General features: G+C 31.0%; 5 protein-coding genes across 5 annotated transcripts; 3 read left to right on the top strand and 2 right to left on the bottom strand.

Moving 5' to 3' along the window:
• The first annotated feature begins 1,228 nt into the window (after positions 1-1,228).
• LOC132934576 (uncharacterized) lies at positions 1,229-4,306 on the top strand. The gene is made up of 2 exons (XM_061000897.1): positions 1,229-1,761; positions 2,825-4,306. The coding sequence occupies exons 1-2, from the start codon at positions 1,678-1,680 to the stop codon at positions 4,133-4,135; spliced, it is 1,395 nt and encodes a 464-aa protein (XP_060856880.1). The 5' UTR covers positions 1,229-1,677; the 3' UTR covers positions 4,136-4,306.
• A 1,210-nt stretch (positions 4,307-5,516) lies between these two features.
• On the top strand, positions 5,517-8,642 carry LOC132933303 (piggyBac transposable element-derived protein 4-like). The gene is made up of 3 exons (XM_060999611.1): positions 5,517-5,611; positions 7,440-7,989; positions 8,205-8,642. The coding sequence occupies exons 1-3, from the start codon at positions 5,517-5,519 to the stop codon at positions 8,640-8,642; spliced, it is 1,083 nt and encodes a 360-aa protein (XP_060855594.1).
• Positions 8,643-10,219: 1,577 nt separating this feature from the next.
• On the top strand, positions 10,220-10,750 carry LOC132933304 (uncharacterized). Its single transcript, XM_060999612.1, has one exon. The coding sequence runs from the start codon at positions 10,220-10,222 to the stop codon at positions 10,748-10,750; it is 531 nt and encodes a 176-aa protein (XP_060855595.1).
• Positions 10,751-11,852: 1,102 nt separating this feature from the next.
• On the bottom strand, positions 11,853-12,614 carry LOC132933305 (zinc finger MYM-type protein 1-like). The gene has a single exon (XM_060999613.1). It carries the CDS (start codon positions 12,612-12,614, stop codon positions 11,853-11,855), a length of 762 nt encoding a protein of 253 aa, XP_060855596.1.
• A 370-nt stretch (positions 12,615-12,984) lies between these two features.
• On the bottom strand, positions 12,985-17,084 carry LOC132933306 (zinc finger MYM-type protein 1-like). The gene is made up of 5 exons (XM_060999614.1): positions 16,968-17,084; positions 16,785-16,870; positions 16,198-16,317; positions 15,874-15,993; positions 12,985-13,840 (listed from the first exon to the last, which is right to left on the bottom strand). Exons 1-5 carry the CDS (start codon positions 17,082-17,084, stop codon positions 12,985-12,987), a joined length of 1,299 nt encoding a protein of 432 aa, XP_060855597.1.
• Positions 17,085-19,934: the final 2,850 nt, after the last annotated feature.

A 19,934-nucleotide genomic window follows, 5' to 3' on the forward strand; every position in this document is an offset into this window, starting at 1 on the left:
GTAATATAGTTGTTAGTATTAATATTTTATAATATAGACACTGACATAATAGCATTTAAAAAAATACATTCTTTTACTAAATGTTATATGAATTATATGATTACAGTTCTATTTTATAAACTTCTAAATAGGAAATTGTTTTCAATGTTCATTCCAGATAACATTTATTACTATTGAAATCTTTATTTTTCTATATTATAGTTATTACCACTCAAATATCATTTTCAGGTGTTATTTTAAAAATACACCAGCAATCAAATACAATTCAAATAAACAAAGCAATAACTGGATGGCTGAAACATCATTGCAAAGAGCGTTGGGAGCGGCAATTAATGCAAAAAAAAAATTTTGACTAATACAATATATTAAATTAGCTTGTATACAATTAATATATTTGTATTATTATATGTTATATTATAAATAAAATTATAATATAAAACATTTAATTTGAAATATAACAATTTATAAGTACTATTATTGCGGTTGTGGTTTGGTGTGGTGCGGAAACGCTCTGAGTGTACGTATCGGCCGGTGTTGCTAGCTCTCGAATGAATAACCATCCATTTTTATCAACAAATCCTTGCCACACTAACACTTGGGTGTTAAAAAACCTACAGTATCACTGACAAATCACCTCAGTTTTCAAAAAGTTTAAACATAATAATAATAAAAAAAAAAAAATACCTACTATTATTATCCATTATTGTATTTTAGATTCTGAGCAGATTTTCTTCAACAGTATCTTTTCTGATAGGAGAGTGAATCTAGTTGGTACTTTGGGGGGTAAAAAGTAAACATTTTCCAATAGTTTTCATAAGCGCCTTAAAAAGCAAATGAAAAATTAAGGAAAAAACGGGAATTTTTACGCAAACCCGATTTTCGACAAAATCGATATTGGTTTTTGGTATAACTCTAAAAGAAATGATGGTAGATACATTCAATTTTGACTGAACGTTTATAAAAGCATTTTCTATGAACTATAGCATTTTCAAAATATTTTGACTTATTTTGAGCTGTTTACAGACATTTTCAGTTTCCAATTTTTTTAATTTTTTTTTCTATTATCAATAAAATTTTATTTGTCGGGTAAAAATTCTTGAAAATTTAATAGACGGCTCCTAATACATTGTTTCAAAGGCAGATAAAAAATAATGAACACCTAATTATTGCATGAAGTTGAGGTATTATTAAATAAATAATATCAATGTACTTTGTGACTCTTCTATACTCTGTTCAAAATAAGACGATGACCCGGCGGCGACCAGTTTTTGTCGGGCGGCGGTCAGACTCCACCCATGAGCATCGATCACGTGACCGAGGCTCTGGTGGGATGTGCACGCCGCGTGAAGTGGATGTGCGTGCGTGCGTCATGCATACGGCGCTGGCGAATGTGCGTATGTGCGTTGTGCATTATTTGGTGGGTTTTATTGGAATGTGCGTCCCTTAGAGGACAAAAAGAACAACTAAAAGAACACCTGCTTGATATCCCCCTGCAGGATGTGCGTCGGCAGCACTATCTTACATTGTACATTTCACTGATACAACGCATTTGTGCTGTGATCTCTGTTGTAACACCACCGTATTTGCTTATATTTGTCTCTGTGTAATAACTATACCATACTATTTTTTTATTTTTTTTATTACGTTGTTTACAAATTTTACGTAAATCAATTTACAATGAGTGATTGTTTAGATGAGGTTCCTGAAATGGAGAATATGGACGATACTATTTCACCAAAAAGAATAAATGTACCAGGAAAAGTGAGTAGACAATTGAAATTTTCAATTTTTCTAAGTATTTTTTTTTAAATAACGATAAAAATTTTTTGGTTGACTAGAAAATTTTGAAAATTTAATACAAGGTTTCTTATAAGTTGTTCTCATAGTGATAAAAAAAAATCCAAAATCGTTAGTCACAATTTTTTTTTATAAGTGCTTAAAGTTCAAATTTATACGAAGTATGTCAAAATTGCGAAAATTTGCAAGTAATTTTGTGGTTGAAAAATCATAAAATTTTTTTCTTTTAGAACTAAGTTTTTAAAATTTGGTACAAGGTTCTCCATAAGTTTTTCTTTAAATATCTGTAAAAAAAACTCTACCGGACTAAGACAAAAAATTTTTAGGAGTGTTTGAAAGTTAAATTTTTACAAAACCGCGTTAAATAACGGTTTAGCCCCAAACGATTTTTGATATTTGTTATTATTCAAAAAGTATAAGTCGTAGAAACTTGAAAATTTTACCAGTTGTTTAAATTTACATTTTCTTTATACAGTTTTATTTTCAAAATATTTCACTAATTTTTAATCTATTTATAGGCATTTGAAATAATCGATTTTCTTTGATTTTTTTTTTATAAATGTTAATAAAAAAAATTAAGCTGGGACAAAATACTTGAAAATTTAATAGAAGGGTCCACATAAGTTGTTCTAACTCCCATTCATAAATTATAAAAATACATAGGCAACATTTTTTTTATAAGCATTTAAAGATCGAATTTTGACAAAATTTATCAAATTTAAAATTGAATAATTATTTTGTATTTAAAAATTTATAAAATTTTCAACTTTATAGCTAAGGATTGAAAATTTAAAACAAGGTTCCACGTAAATAGGTTATATATAAACTACTTTATTTACAATAATATCATTCAATATACTTGGTAATATCATAGGCTGACTGACCGTTTTCGCTCAGAATCGTTTTTCTTATACAATGATAGTATATTCATTTAATCCATTACAGTGACCCACTTGTAACCTACTGTACAGCAGAGCGACATCCACTTACCGAACTTTTTTTAAAATATTTTTTATTTTAATTTTAGGTGATACTGAGTCGTCAAAAAATGATGATTGTCAATTTATACAAGGACTTAACAATGAAAAACCCAGATATGCAGTACAAGATAATGATGGCTGAAATTTCGAAAACATTGGGCATTGGCTTGAATTCAGTGCGTAAAATCATTTCTGAATATAAGACTACCGGAAGTGTCAAATCTCCTGATAAGAAACGCAGTAAGAAGTGCCTGTTCGAAAAGATTGACGATTTAGATCGAAATGCGTTACGTCAAAAGGTACATAGTTTTTGGTTAAGAAAAGAATTACCTACGATCGACAAAATTTTGGAAGCAGTGAATGACGATCCAGCGCTTCCCAATTACAAACGTACCACGTTGTATACAATTATAAAAAAATTAGACTTCGTCTTCACTAAAAGGAAGAGATGCAGCGTTTTAACAGAGAGGGAAGACTTGCTTGTTTGGCGTCAAAACTACATCTACGACATTCGTAAATACCGAGAAGAAGGTCGCACGGTATACTACCTTGACGAAACCTGGGTAAATGCAGGTGATTGTGTTGAGAAATTATGGGTCGACAAAACCATTCAGTCAAAACATGATGCGTTCAACAGAGGTCTGACAACTGGTGCGAAGAACCCGACAGGTACGGGTAAACGATTGATTGTGTTGCACATTGGGTCGCATAAAGGCTTTTTAGAAGGTGGCCTTTTATGTTTTCTGTCGAAGAAAAATAGTGGCGATTATCATGATGAAATGAATGGTGACCATTTTCATGAATGGTTTCAGTCAATAATTCCTCGTCTCGAACAAAACTCGGTCATTGTGATGGACAACGCCCCATACCATTCAGTAAAGACTGAAAAAATACCGACATCTTCATCAAAAAAGGACGACATTTTATTGTGGTTGAAATCAAAAGGTGTTGTTATTGATAGGCCAATGTTTAAACCACAATTGCTCACAAAGGTCAGAGAAATAAAATCCAAGTATACGTCATATGTTGTCGACAACATGGCAAAAGACGCCGGGCACACAGTATTAAGATTACCACCTTACCACTGTGAGCTAAACCCAATTGAATTAGCATGGGCAATGGTGAAAACCTATGTTAAACAAAATAATACGACATTCAAAATTGATGACGTTAGAGTTCTCTTAAACACTGCAATTGAACGTGTTACCAGTGAAAACTGGCAAAATTTCATTCAACACGTGATAAAGGAGGAGGAGAAAATGACCGAAGTCGACCGAAATATGGACGAAATTATTGACAACTTGGAACCCTGCGTACTCACAATAACAGGCGAGACTTCCGATTCTTCCGATTTTTAATTGTATATAATTTGTAAAAATTGTTTTAATTTATTATGTAATTTATTTTGTATACACATTTGTGATAATTATTTTGACGATCGTTTTAGAGATTTATAATATATATATTAAATACAATTATATTGTGTTTAAAAAATAATATAAACAAAAATAGTTTTAATTTATGAATTACGTATACGTATTTTTTTTTTATATTTATATTACCCTATTGTTAATAAACAAATTAATATTTCAATTATGTTTACTTAATATCATGGTCTAAGTATATGATAAAAAATATACATTAAAATATTATATTACAGTGTTCGTAAACCGCCTGGCGACCGCGGCAGAGACATACAAACAAAACGCATAATGTATTTTAAATTATTTTAACTCATCAACAGTCGATACTAGACTAATTGGTGCTCCCGTCGGCGGAGTCGCGTTTGGTGCTACTATAGAACAAAAGCCACGCCCATGCGCACAACTCGGCCGCCGGGTCATCGTCTTATTTTGAACAGAGTATAGACCTAAATAGGTAGCATAATAGACCATTATGGGTATATTTTAGGATATATAAAAATATATCCTATCTGGTTCCTGTCGGGTAGGTCTCATGAATAGTCTCAAAACGGACATTAGGAAGTCTATAGATCCTCCCCAGACTCTACCGAAAGCATATAGGCCGGAAGCATATTTATGGTCCGCCAGTCTCAATAGACCAGCCTGCGACCTACCTAGGAAGGTCCTTGTGCTATTAGGGTGTACATAAACTAAATATATATGAATACTGCACATACATATATTTTAATAATATTTTAATTTTATAATATGTTTGGGTGTTTGTGATACCTGATGAATGTGTGTATGTATGTATATAATATGCGACTATGTAAGTATCTAAATATGTATGAACTATCCTATGGGTATATGAGTGTATTAGGGTGGTCTAAAAAAACAATGATCATTAATGTTTACCTCCTACCACCTGAAGTTATTCTCTATAGTCTAAAAATAATTTATCTATAAATATTAATACAATATAACTATTTTTGAGTCATCCCAAGCAACTGAAAGTTTGTTTCATTTTACGGTATAAACGTATATACAATACCAGCGTAATGTTTTGTAATTATCTTATTTTATGATATTATATCCTATCTTATTTCTCGGATACGGTCATGTCAACAACTATAAATAAGTATAATATTACATAGTACTGCATTGGCCGAGTTTTCACATAATATAAGGCTTATCGATGGTGTGTGTATGGTTTATTGTTCGACGAATTACGTTTTCAGTTGACTGTGTGTGGTTTTGATCGCATTTTCATTTGTTATACTGTGGTAAATTAGTGATATTTCAATATTAAATTGTTTAATTGTTTAATAAGTATAAAATGACCACACGGAGTCATACTTCTATTTACTTGGTTGAACAGCCTATTCAAAGTATACCTAGTATTCGGTTACCGTCTAATGGTGAAGCATTGGGGTTTTTTTCATATGTACCGAATCGAGTTGTCCACCCTTTGTTTGGTTGTAGAACATTATAACTTCAGGTTTTTTTTCAACGGATTCAGGGTCAATGTCTCCTTGCTCATGCATGGTTGAAATAAGTAACACATTTTTATTTTTTTTTTGGCACATATGATGTAAGCAAAATATCTTCTCCATGTCCAAAAACAGATGAGTTCAATGTTCTTTTTTTTGTGTCCAAAAAACATGGAGGAATTTCACGTTTATTTTTCCGTATTGTTCCAACCATAGTTCGGTTGTGATTTTTCAACAAATCTAATGATAATGGTATCGAACTATACCAATTATCCATGGTTACATTACGTCCCGTTTTTGAAATAGGGGCAACCATTCTTTTTACAATGCTCATAGGACTGTTATCGCACTTATACGGTCCATCCCAATATAAACTTCCATGTTTGCTGTATAGAAAGTACGGGAATCAACTAAGGCCTGAATTTTTATTCCGTATTTATTAGGCTTATTCGGAATGTACTGCCGAAAACTACATCGCCCTCTAAAGCCTTCGAGCATTTCGTCTATTGTGACGTTTTCTCCAACTGTATAATTATTTTGACAGCGTGTTACGAAGTTATCAAATAATGTACGAATGGGTGCGAGTTTGTCAATTTGTTTTCTTGTAGCTCTAGTACCAATATCATCAAACCTCAAAACCCTTAGTAAAATGTAAAATCGAGCTTTAGACATAACTGCTCACAAATATGGTGGTGCTAGGCAGGGCCGGCCCTAGTTTTTGCGGGGCCCTCGGACAAAATAATGTTCTTCGTATTTTTTTTTAAACATAGTCGCGGCAACGAAAAATGAGCGTTGGTACCGCGACCCGTTGTTTTTACCCACTCTTACGGCCAATGATTCTCAACATAGTGCAGCTGTCGTGCTGCTACGCGCTGTACCTACTGTATTGTATTTGAAAAATGAGCGGTAACAATAGTAACCGTCAAGTTACAGATGGTGTCCCTCAGGCAGCAGGAATTCAAACTATAACATTCCAGACCCTCTTTAGTTGGGATATGTTTAGGAGGGGGATTTATATTATACCAGCCACCTTATATAGTAAATTTTTTTCCTTGTCCATCGTTTACACACCTTGATGTCGTAAACACGTATTTCGTGCGCGCCGTGTAATAGTCATTGAATATCGTAGTACGTTTGTTTTAAAACTTAAAAATGTCGTTTAAAGAACGTGATACTCATAGTCAGAGTAAAAAAATCATTTTTAGTGTTTATAATTTTATTAAAATGTGTTCGGAAAAAAAGATTTGGATTCAGATTTTTTTAAAAGCGCACAAAAAATTGCTGCTCAGGCTTGTGGTACTTTGTATATAACCTTCGAGCGGGCGCGCGGACGGTTTTTACACCGCACATTTAAAAATAATCGCGCCCATTCGTTGTAAGTTTCATGCAGCGAACCTATCCATTAGATAATCTGTAATTTCTTATCTAGTCGTAAGATAAGGCAGTTGTTATAATTTTAGCATTTTCGGGTGCGCTGTTATTTAGTTTCAAACACGATTACTTCCAATGCATATGTAACTGCGGTGTAAATACCGTTGTGCGCCTATTACCGTTTCTATTTCAACCTGCGCCTGACACCGCTAATATTTTAATATGTAAGTGTTATTTTATAATTTTATTATGACTATTATTATTATAATTATTATAATTATTATTATTTTTATTATAATTAATTATTATTTATTTTTTATTATTATTTTATAATTTTATTATTATTATTATTATTATGTAGGTACTATATTATTATGTTTATTGTTTGTATCTACCAGGTATCATCGACAGCATAATGAATACTATAACAGACCAGAAGACATTGAAAGGATTATTCAAGAATTGGAAGATGAGGATAATGAATATGATGTACTTGATGACTATGGCTCAGATCATGATGATGATCCTGATTTCGAGCCAGAGGTAATTGAAAACTCGGATCATGACAGTGATTCTGAAGAGGAATTAGATTCACCGTCCACTGCAGATGAAATTGAAGAAAGTGTAGGTAAGAATTTTCGTTTTTTTATTGGTAAAGATGGTGAGACTTTGTGGGCTAACGAACCAGTAGCAAGTATTTCAAAAACGAAATCAAAAAATATAATCAAGATTTTACCCGGCCCAAAAGGAGCTGCTCGTCAATGTAAAACAGAAATTGAATGTTTTTCACAATTTTTTTCTCTGGATATAGTCGATAAAATAGTTTCACACACAAATACTTACATTCAATGGAGAAAACTTGCAAACCCTAATAGTAGGGACCGTGATTTTAGATTGACAAATCAAAAAGAAATACAAGCTTTTTTCGGCGCCTTATTTTTGATTGCCGTAAAGAGGGCTAATAGAACAAATTTGAGTGAATTGTTTACCTCAAATGGAACCGGTCTTATGATTTTACGTGCCAATTTCAGTGAGAGGCGCTTCAGATTTCTTATGAGGTGCATACGTTTCGATGATATAAGTACAAGGACAGATCGGGAAAAAATGATAAATTGGCCCCAATACGAGATCTATTGAATTGCTTTGTAATTAACTCACAACAGTCATATTCTCCCGGCGAATTCACCACTATTGATGAAATGTTAGTCGCTTTCCGAGGCCGCTGTGGATTCATTCAATACATGGACAAAAAACCGGCGAAATATGGACTAAAGATGTATGCACTGTGCGATGCCCGAACGTTTTATACGTATAATTTAGAAATTTACTGTGGAAAGCAAGACACGGGCCCTTTTGTGACATCGAACAAGCCCTATGATATAGTTACCAGACTAACTGAACCTATTCAAAAATCAAAGCGAAACGTTACAACCGACAACTGGTTTAGCAGTTATCCATTAGCTGAAAACTTACTAAAAAACGGATTAACTTTTATGGGCACCCTAAAAAAAAAACAAAAAAGAAATACCTCCCGAAACTATAAGTTCAGCATAGAAATTTGGAACCTGGTACACATCAATTCGGTGCCCAACCAGACATGACGCTAGTATCTATGGTGACGAAAAAGAAAAAAGTTGTACTTGTATTGTCTTCAATGCACGATGAAACCTTGGAAAAATACAAACCACCTGCCGAACCTATTCCTCCATCACAAAGTCGAGCTTGCGTTTTGTGTGGTAAAAGAAAAAACAACAGAACGTCGACAACCTGCTGCCAATGTGGTAATCACGTTTGTAAAAATCATTCAACCAAAACTATTCGATGTAACTCGTGTATGCAACCCGAAAGTGACGACCAAGAATATTTTGAGGACGTATAACTAATTTTTTTTTCTCATTCGTATTTTTTCGTAACAAATATTTCTCATTTTATTTGTTCACAAGAAAGTGATATTTAAAAAATTTAGTTATAGTTTAAAGTCTATTTCTCAAAAACACTTATTTTGTAATTTTGTTTTGTATCTACTTATGTTATATGAAAGTCTGATAAGATTGTTATTGTATCATTTGTTTATTTATGTTAGTATAATAATTTGCCAATGTATTATAAAGTTTTAGTAAGTTATCGTTTAATTAACTCAAAAATGTATAAAAAGGATGTTTATATAATTTATTGTGTTAAAAGAGGACGTCATAGAAAATAAAAGACTGGTTTCAACTTTATTTGTTCATAAATATATGTTTTTTTTAATATAAATGTTCATATTATTTTAATATTCTTTGCATATTAGTCAATAGTTATGTTTCTTCAACATTATTTTCACAGCATTCAATTATTTTTTTATTCCAAATTAACGTACGGATTAATATTGTCTATTGAAAAAACTATAAGATTCATATAAACAATAAACATGAATTCAAATGCGGCTCTAAATTATGCGGTGTTAATACCGTCGCGCGCCCGCGTGTGTAACTGCAAAATGCGCGCCCGCTCGAAGGATAACTGTGCGGCGTATATGTATGGAGGCGAATAAATCTTCAGTGGATAGTGATGAAGAAGTGCAATTTCAATCACCTCGTAAATTGTACAAACGTGCAAAGAAATGCTCCGAGCTGGACGATTTCGATGCTGATGTAGTCCGACGGATCGTACACGAATTTTATGAAAGAAATGAATATCCAACTGCTTTTTCAATTTTAAGCGAAATTAAAAAAAAATTACCACATTATGAAGGATGCGTCTGGTCGGTCAGAAATTTGTTAAAAAATTTAAAATTTACGTTTAAGAAATGCAATAATGGCCGCAAAATGCTTATGGAGCGAAACGATATAGTCGCTTTACGATGTAAATTTTTACGTACAATGTGTACACTCAGACAGAATGAAGACACCCGACCTGTGGTTTACCTAGATGAAACCTGGGTAAACCAAAATCATTCAAGGTCTCATATTTGGCAGAATAATGAAGATACTGAGGGATTTAAAATACCAACCGGTAAAGGAGGTCGCCTAATAATTACGCTGGATCATCGCGTTTCGGGTTCATATAGGGATCGAAATTAGTTTTTAAATGCCGAGCTGGAAATTCTACTGACTACCATTCGTCTATGAATTCAGATGTGTTTAACCAATGGTATGTAGATATGCTAAAACTACTTCCCGAACCATGCGTAATCGTTATGGATAATGTACCCTATCATTCTATGTTGGTAAACAATTATCCAAAATGTAATGCTCGAAAAACTGAGGTGCAGGAATGGCTGAAAAATCAAAATATTAATTTTTTACCTTTGGAAACTCTAGCCGAACTACGCGAACGTGTGAATTTGTTAAAACCGACATTTAAAAAGTACGAGCTAGATGAAATAGCAAGTTCAATGGGCCATGAAGTAGTACGACTGCCACCGTACCATTGTCAGTATAACCCCATTGAACTTATATGGGCTCAAGTAAAAGGCGAAGTGGCAAAAAATAATTCAACGTTTAAAATGGTGGACGTCGAAAGACTCACTCACGAGGCATTGGATTTGGTATCCAAGAGTGACTGGGAAAAATGCGTCAAACATGCTGAGACAATCCAGTATGAAGATTATCAGAAGGAGATACTAATAGACAGTGTATTAGAGCCGGTCATTATAACTTTTCAAACTGACGACAGTGATTTTGGCAATGACGAGGACAGTGAAGATGACGTTCAAACACTTATTTAAAAATTGCTATTTTACTATAATATACTTGTCTTTTATTATTTTTTCCGTTGTAAATATTTTTTAATTGTTTGTATGATAAAATGTAAAATAAATTGATAACCAATAAAAAAAAATCCTATAATTTAAAAAATAAAATAGTACCTATATAAGCGGGCTTTTTGTTTCAAAGATTGATAACCAGTAACCACTGCTAATAAACTGACGCTTGGCGCATGACGGTCAGCGCTCATTTTTCGTTGCCGCGACTATAGGTACGTATATTTGTTTAATTTGTCCTGTTTTCATTATATATATTTTTATACTTTTCCATGCCCTTACACAGATATATATGTAAAGTAGTCTAGTTAATAATTTTTATATATTTTTACTCCGCACTACAATACATACTACTTCTTAGTGAGCCCAAGTAAATAGCGATCTTCATATTATATCAAAAAAAATAAATATTATTAGGTATATTTTTCTATTGGAACATAATAAATAATAATTAAAACCAAATATACTATATTATACTGTTTTATCAGGATACATAAGTAAATAAATAATAGATACGATTAATCCTTTTTATCATTTTGTATTATAAACAATTGTAATAAAGTAAAATTCTTTTTATCAAAATATTATAAACAATTTAAATAAAGTAAAACTCTTTTTATAAAAATATTATAAACAATTAAAATAAAGTAAAATTCTTTTTATAAAAATTAAATATAAAGTAAAATAGAAATTATCATATTAAAACTTAACTAAACATTTTCTTTCTACATTTTTTTGAAGCGAAGATATCGATGAGATGTTTATAGTCGATTGTGGACGATTGTTGTGAACCCCTGTCTGTATGCTATACACAGTATGATATGTAGTAATAGTATAATATAGAATAGTGTGTAAGCATATTAATATGTGAACAGGCAAAGTCACACGGACTAAGGGAATTCGCTGTGTGGACAGTTTTGAGCCTGAGCGAGCCCCTACCGTGTCTCGCTGTCTGTATAAGAGTTAGTGTAGTACTGTCAGACCATCGAGCAGAACCTCTGTTAATCTTTTAAGTCTAATTATTTAAATCTAAGTATTCTGTACAACTGATTATATTAATAAAGTATTAGTGATAACTCATACACCACGTATTTCTTATAAGCGAACAAACTCGGTTTTGGAGACGTCCATAACACGATACTTCTTCTTCAATTGATATTAAAGCTAGTTCAGAAAGTTTGTCTTGGCCTAATCGATTGCGCAAATAAGTTTTTATTAGCTTTAGCTTTGAAAAGCTTCTTTCCGCACAAGCAGATGTCACAGGAATGGTTAGCATTATTCTAAGAGCAATGGTTAGATTAGGAAATGATCCATTTGTTGTTTTTAAAATATTAAGTGCCTGGAGTGAATTTGTATCTTCGTCAATTAAAACTCGAAAAATGATTAGTTCAGAAAATAAATCTAATCCATCTATATCTTTTAGATCGTTATCTGTTAAAATTAATTGCAAATCTTTACAATGTTTTAATAAATCATCATTTTCCATTGTTTTCAACTTGCCATTGCGATGTAAAAATCCAAAATTGTCCGAATAAGTCTCTAACTGTTTAAAGCGTTTCTTAATCGACTGTATTGCATGGTCAAGAATGACGAAAAAATAATTTGTACGAAACCGATCTTCATTGTTGAACACAGGTTCTTCAACATTTTCATAATCGAATAATTTTTTATTTTTTCTTACTCGTGGATTTTTGAAAGCAACTGCAATATCAGAATCTTCAGCTAATTTGGTAGCAGCAATTTTCGCCAAATTAAACCCATTTTCTCTATATTGATGAAAAAACTGTATTAGACTTTGAACCATTTTTACAGAAGTATTTATATCCATGTTCTGATCTTGTGTACTTTTGCTCACAATATTTACTTCTGTTAAAATATCATACCAAGTCACAAGACTTAATATAAACTCATAATTACCAATTTCATTTGATAGTGAAACAGTCTCACTTCAGGCCATCAAATCACTAGCTGTCTCGGAAACTTCTTCTAAAGCATTTAAAATACTTGAAAGTTGAAAACGTAAAGTTTTCACACTATTTATACGGCTCTCCCACTTCGTCTCTGACCATTGTTTAACCGTGAACACTGTACAATGTTTTTTAATAATACTCCAGCGACATGTTGATGCAGAAAATAATGTATAAACACGTCGAACTATACCAAAAAATGTAATGGCTATAGTTGAATTGTTGGCAGCATCACACTAAGTTTAAATTATGGGCAGCGCAAGGAGTAAAAAATGCTCGTGGATTTATATTTAAGATTTGGGTTTGAACTCCTTGATATCTTCCTGTAATATTCGATCCGTTATCGTAGGCCTGACCTCGACAATTTTCAATGTTTATTTTATATAGTTTAAGTTGTTTCATTAGAACGTCCGATAAATTTAAACCAGTTGTAGAATCGACAGTTATAAAATCTAAGGAATATTCCTGTATAGTAGGTGTACTGTATTCGTTTTCTTCGTCCATATGTACTATTCGCAAAAGAATAGCAAGTTGCTCGCTGTGTTCAATATCTGGAGTGCAATCCATTATAATCGTAAGGTACTTAGCAGATTGTATGTTTCTTATTATTTTTTGCTTGATTTCATTGGCCATCATATTAATAATTTCGTCTTGTATTCTATGACCTTGATAATGGACATGTGTTTCTTTATTTTGAATTCTGTAAACGTGTACCATTATTACTGGATCGAATTTCGCCAGCATTTCTATTAAACCAAGAAATTTCCCATTACTTTTAGTATAAAGTACATCTGATGAACCTCGAAATGCATCATTATGAGCAGCTAAATAATGAATGACTGATAAAATTCTGTTCAGTACATTTGTCCAATGAATTTTCTCCTTCTCAATAATAGATAAATGTTGTTGATTAATAAATTTTTCTTTCAAAATTCTTTTTTTAAATTCTGTCCAGGCTTCAATAGATTTAAAATGCTGAACAGAACGCTCATGAGTTATAAGTTTCTCAGGCAAGTGTTTCCAGTCGTTTGTTCCGATAGTACTTAGATGGTTGAGGTGGGGGTTTTCAGAAGAGAAAAGCTTACAACTATAACAAAACACGCAGTTTTTCGTAATCGAATAAACAAACTCTATCAGTTTTTTCACCATTTATTAAATTTCTTGTATACAAGTTTTTGGTAAATTTTCGTTTAGAGCTATCATTTTGAAGAGTCTTTGGAAATTCATAATCCACTAAGCGTATTGGTCCAAACTTAATTATATCATATCTTATTTGACTGTCTAAATGGCTAGGCCAGTTCCAGGGTCACCCCATATATGTGATTGATTTTTTAAGCAAATAATCTTTACCAATAACATTTTTTCCTATACACTTATTGTTACTTTCTAAAATTTAGTTTTCAGTTGAATTTTCATCAATATTGAAAATATTTGGAGTGTTTTCTAAATATAAAGAACTTGATTGTTTTGGATTTTCATTAAGGGGATTCGATACCGATCGTTTTTAAGGAGCTGAGTATAGGCGATTTTAAGGCATTTTCCATAGTGCGTGCGTGCGTGGCGTGTATTTGTGTTAGTAGTAAACGATCATTAGTGTTAGTGCCCCCGCCCGCCCACATGACTACTACAGCCCGCCATTACACAATGATATTTCTTATCTTCGATTATGACGGCGTCCCGTAATTACACTATCTGTATAAAAATAATATAATAAATATACATAGTACATCAATTTATTTATTATTAAAACTAGATAGTATATCATTCGCTGCCTGACGTAATTTTACATTTTCATTTTTTACCCAACAAACATTGATCGCAGGCATTTTTATAATTAAATATAAAGAAAATAAAGTTAAAATAAGTATATAACTATTGTAACTTGTAATGTATTAATAATACAATAATAACAAGCGTTTATTTCAAATAATTAAGTAGTTTTTATGATTATTTTATACGCTTTTTAGACTTAATTTTTTTCGTTTAATTTTTATGTAATTACCTATTACCTACCTGTATACTACCTAAATTGTATTTGTTTGATAGCCAAAAAAATACTCATCACTGCAAAATCTTTTATATTTTACTCAATTTATTGTACGTATTATACATTATTATAATAGGTATCTAATTATAATATTATAAGCCTGTTCTAAGTGGAAGTCCTCGGTCAAGTCGCGAATCAATTATTTCCGGAAGTAAACATTCCATGTATTGCCACGAATTCATGTTCTTTCTGATATGTTTTATTAGACATACAAGGCATATCTAAAATGGCTGAAAATTGATCCAATTGGGAATGCCCTTGCCCTGTATTTAACATGGCAGTGACAGCAGCAGCATTTACCGTTAATTTGTCATTTAAAATTGGAGGTTCAGAATAAATAAATTCTTTTTTACGACACATAGAACAATTAAAATGAAATTCAGAAAAAAATCCTTTACGAATTTCATGAGAAAAAATTAAATTTTTAAATGAACAATCAAATGGTGTATGACAAACTGATGAAATTGATTTAAAAATATAACTAATGTCAACTATTCTTCGGCCATTTAATACATCATGTTCAACTCTAAAAACAATTTTAAATTCAAAATACTTATTTAATAATACAAATACAGGCTATAGTTTTTATATGTATAGGTTTACTAAATAATATTTAGCTGTACAAGACGATGTCAGAGCACTATTTATTTTCTTCTCTGACCCACGCACAACATATCAAATTTTACGTAAACAATAATGATTATAAATTATAATTTAGATATCATAATAACTTCTAAAGTTAGAGTGAAATTACCTCTTAAAGAAATTAACGGTAAGATTATTAGCTAGGGCATAGCATAGCTTTTTATTAAAGTTTGATTTTATAAAATACTCATAACTCGCTTTAAAATTAAAACATAATAAAAAGCCTATGAGATGCCCTAGATAATAATATCTTATATTATTATCTTTAAATTGTATAAAAGGTAATTTCACTCTAATTTTAAAAATGATTATGATTATAATCATTACCTATAATTGTGAACGTAAGCTTTGCTATGTTGCGCATGGGTCAGAGAGAGATAAAAGAAATATTGCGCGTTGCATAATATAATACATAATACATTTCTTACCTTGAGGTCGAATCGTTTTCTGAGATCACGGTACTTAGGCTAAATGTTGGTTCGAATATATTTTTTGAAGTTTCTGGTGATAATGGATAAAAGTCTTGTATCATACTATCATCATCAATCCTTAAATAACCATAAGGGCGTTATTAGGGATCAAAATTACTAATAAAATAAGTTTTAAAAAAAAAAAACTGAAAATAATCTGTTTTTTCTAAACTACACAATATACATATATAATTTAAATTTCAATAATGCTTATAAAAAACCAAAAAAAATGTGTCTATGTTTCTTTGATATATTTTTATTGGTAATAATATAATTTCTTACCTTGAAGTTGAACCGTTTTCTGAGACTACGGTACTTACGTTGAATATTGGTTCGAATATACTTGTGGAAGTTTCTGGTGATAATGGATAAAAGTATTGTACCATACTATGATCATTAACCCTTAAATAATCATAATGGTGTTATTAATAAAATAAGTCTTAAAAAAAAAAACTGAAAAAATCTGTTTTTTCTAAACTATACAAAGTACAATACAATATAATAATAATAAAAAATTTAAAAATATACAAACATAATGTAAAATATCCTATACTGACATATCAGAATCATTTTTCGTATACAATGATATTATATTGTTGAATTCAAATTTAATACTATCCATGACCCACTTGTAACCTATTGTACAGCAGAGTGACATCCACTTATCCACTCTTTTTGTAATTCATATGTATTATTCTATAGTAGAAACTCATCGGCCATCGCTGTATGTTATTATTAAATTTAAATATACACATTTGAGTAATAAAAAAAATCGGGGATGTCTTTCTGCTGTATAGTAGGTGTTGAGTGGACCTCGATCATAGGGAACTATAACCAGTATTAGCAATATCTATTGGAGACCAACGTACATTTGTGCATTATTCGTTTCTGTTATAATAGTATCATCGATAGTATTAGGATGGTACTCCGATGTCGACAGATTATTTATTTCTTCCTATATTATAATCATACGTACAAGATTAAAATCACATGCACAATGCACATACTAAAATTGTATTCCTATATATAAGATGTAAATTATTTTGACTTACCGTGTCACTGTCAGTTTTAAGACTTTTTCGCCATTTTTTTAGTTTATCGACATTTCCCTTGTGTTTTTTGGATAAATATTTTCTTCGTCGTTTTTTAATTTGTAAAACGTTTTCCATTATAAGAAGAATAACGTAAAACGTTTATGAATTATAATTTATTATAATTTAGAAGCCAAAATAGTAGGCAACTGGCAATAATTACCGTAGCATATATTATACGTAGCCGCTAATAAATAATATGTGCAGTGCGCAGGAAATACTCCGGTAATATCGATTGCATAATATGTGTTATTTATAAATTTTAATTTATAAGTTTATGGATATTTTCATTTTTATCGCAGGCGTGACGTCATCGCGCTGGAACTATTATTATATTTGGTTTACTCGTGCGACGTACAGTTTCATGGAAACGGGACACTTTCGCACGCGCAGTCACATGTCAAATACGCAGCGTCGCGCGCTTGACGAACAATATATACTATTTTTTTTTGTCTAAAAGTATCTATCTTTTGCCAATTTTACAGATTTTTCTAGTGGTCGGAAACAAATTCTGAAAACATATTTGAATTTGTCATGAAGTTTACTTGAAAACGACTTTCTTACATTTTTAAAATAATTTTTTTAGCTCAATATTACTATTATTTAAAAATTCTTAAAATTCAAAATTTTAGATTAAAATTTGATAGGTTTAAGCGATCAATTTCAAAAATGCTGAAAAGTCGTTTTAAAGTAAACTTCATGACGAATTCAAATATGTTTTCAGAATTTGTTTCCGATCACTAGAAAAATCTGTACAGTAAAAAATCTGTATAGGTATATTTTGGTAAAAATCACGGTCGGGTGGAATCCCCTTAATTTCGATATCTTCATTTAATATAATAGTTGGAGTATTATCTAAATATGATGAACTGGATTATTTTGGCCATTTTGGGTTTTCAGTGATTTCAATGTTATTATTCAATATAATATTTGGAGTATTATCTAAATATGAAGAACTGGATTGTTTTTGGTTTTCAGTGATTTCAATATCTTCATTTAATATAATACTTGGAGTGCTATCTAAATTTGATGAACTTAATTGTTTTGGGTTTTCAGTAATTTCAATGTCATCGTTTAACATAATATTTGGAGTATTATCTAAATATGAAGAACTGGATTGTTTTGGGTTTTCAGTGGTTTCAATATCTTCATTTTTAGATATGGTTAAAAATTTGTTCATGGTACCCCTATGTTTCTGCATAATTTAACTCCTCAACCTTCCGTTTTTTTTCTCGTTTTACGTTTCCTGACTCGTATTTTCTGAACTTATCACGTTCTCGACTAGTCATGGTTAGTAAGCCTATCAATTATAATCGTATGAATTAATTATTATCTATATTAAGAGGATGCCAGCGCACTGTTTGTTTTCTCTCTCTGTCCTACGCGGCCACGCGCAATATAGACAAAATGCATTTACGCAGTATCGTTTTTTTTTATGCTTTTGAGTCATCTTAGAGCAAAATATTAAATAACCTAGCACTAAAATTATAGAGAATAATATTTTTGAGAGCATGATAAATAGATTTATTTAAATATTGTTTCAAAACAATTTTTAACATTTTTTTTTATTTTATAAGTCGAATACAAAGTTATGTAATAATAAAATATAAATCTAAATGTCAAACCCTCAAAAATATTATCCTCTATAATTGTTATTACAAGTAATTTTACTCTAAGATTAATAAAAAATTATACAAATAATGTTAGGTGAAAGTGGTTTATCTATGTTGTGCGTGTGTCTGAAAGTGAAACAAATATTGCGTTGACATTATCTTAAGTTAAATGTTCAATAATTATTTAATTAAATGTAATTGAATAATTAATAACGAATACGATTAGTAAAAGTAGTATAATATTATAATCCGAATGGCAGCGACGCGAGACGCGAGTATGAGTACTTCCTAACGGTGCGTAATGCATATTATCATCCTGAGACGGTAATCAACAATACTACTAAGATACTACTTCTATAATACGTTTACACATTATTACTTATTCTATATACCTATGTTCTACTATTTTCCAACTGTATATTTTGAACAATAACCATGTCCATAACAATGTTCAATCAGAAAATAATAATAATTGTTTATAATTGTTTATAATTTAGTTTAAGTTTAGTACCTATGTAAAACAAGCCAATGATCCCGTCATCGAGGCTTTCTTCTTTAATAAAAAAAAAAAATAATAATAATAATTGTTGTCTTTAATATATTATAATATAGATTATATACGGCTATATTATAAATAATTCAATATTATCGCCGAACGGATGTGGAGGTAGCTAAATAAAATTACAATTAATACAGCCGCGGTGCAATAGTACATTCTACATTTCTACGTATGCGATTTGATCAGAATTTTAGATAGAATAAAATCAATTTATTAAACAAAGGTTGACTAAAAACACTTAAAAATCGAATACTTAACAATGATCTATTATTAAAAATGTTATTCATACCTTTATATAAAATATAACAATCGTAAAAATCAGCTTCCTTTCCTTCGTGTTCGTCCTTTGACGTATGAACTCTGAATACAATTTAAAAGTGAAATTATCAATATCACCCACACCGGGTCGTATTGTCTTCAAATTATATGTACAACAAATAAAAATAAAACGAAATAATCCACTGATTGATTAAGTGTGTATAATTTCGGGTGTCAGCGCTCTGATGCGATAAGACACTTTTAGTATCGATCGTCGAATAGCTGGTATTAATAGAACTATTATTAATACCATAAGTCCATAACGCTATTTATAAATATTATTATTATGCAATATGCATTTGTACAAAATTAAATAAATACTATTTCTCTCCAAAACATATTATAACTTAAACTCTAAGAATTATTATTTTTCAACATAACTGTTGAATATTAGCTACCATCTATTTTTCATGACGTAAGCGCGGGGCCCAGGACAAA

The sequence above is a fragment of the Metopolophium dirhodum genome, chromosome 1, assembly GCF_019925205.1.
Source record: "Metopolophium dirhodum isolate CAU chromosome 1, ASM1992520v1, whole genome shotgun sequence".
NCBI classification, from domain to species: Eukaryota; Metazoa; Arthropoda; class Insecta; order Hemiptera; family Aphididae; genus Metopolophium; species Metopolophium dirhodum.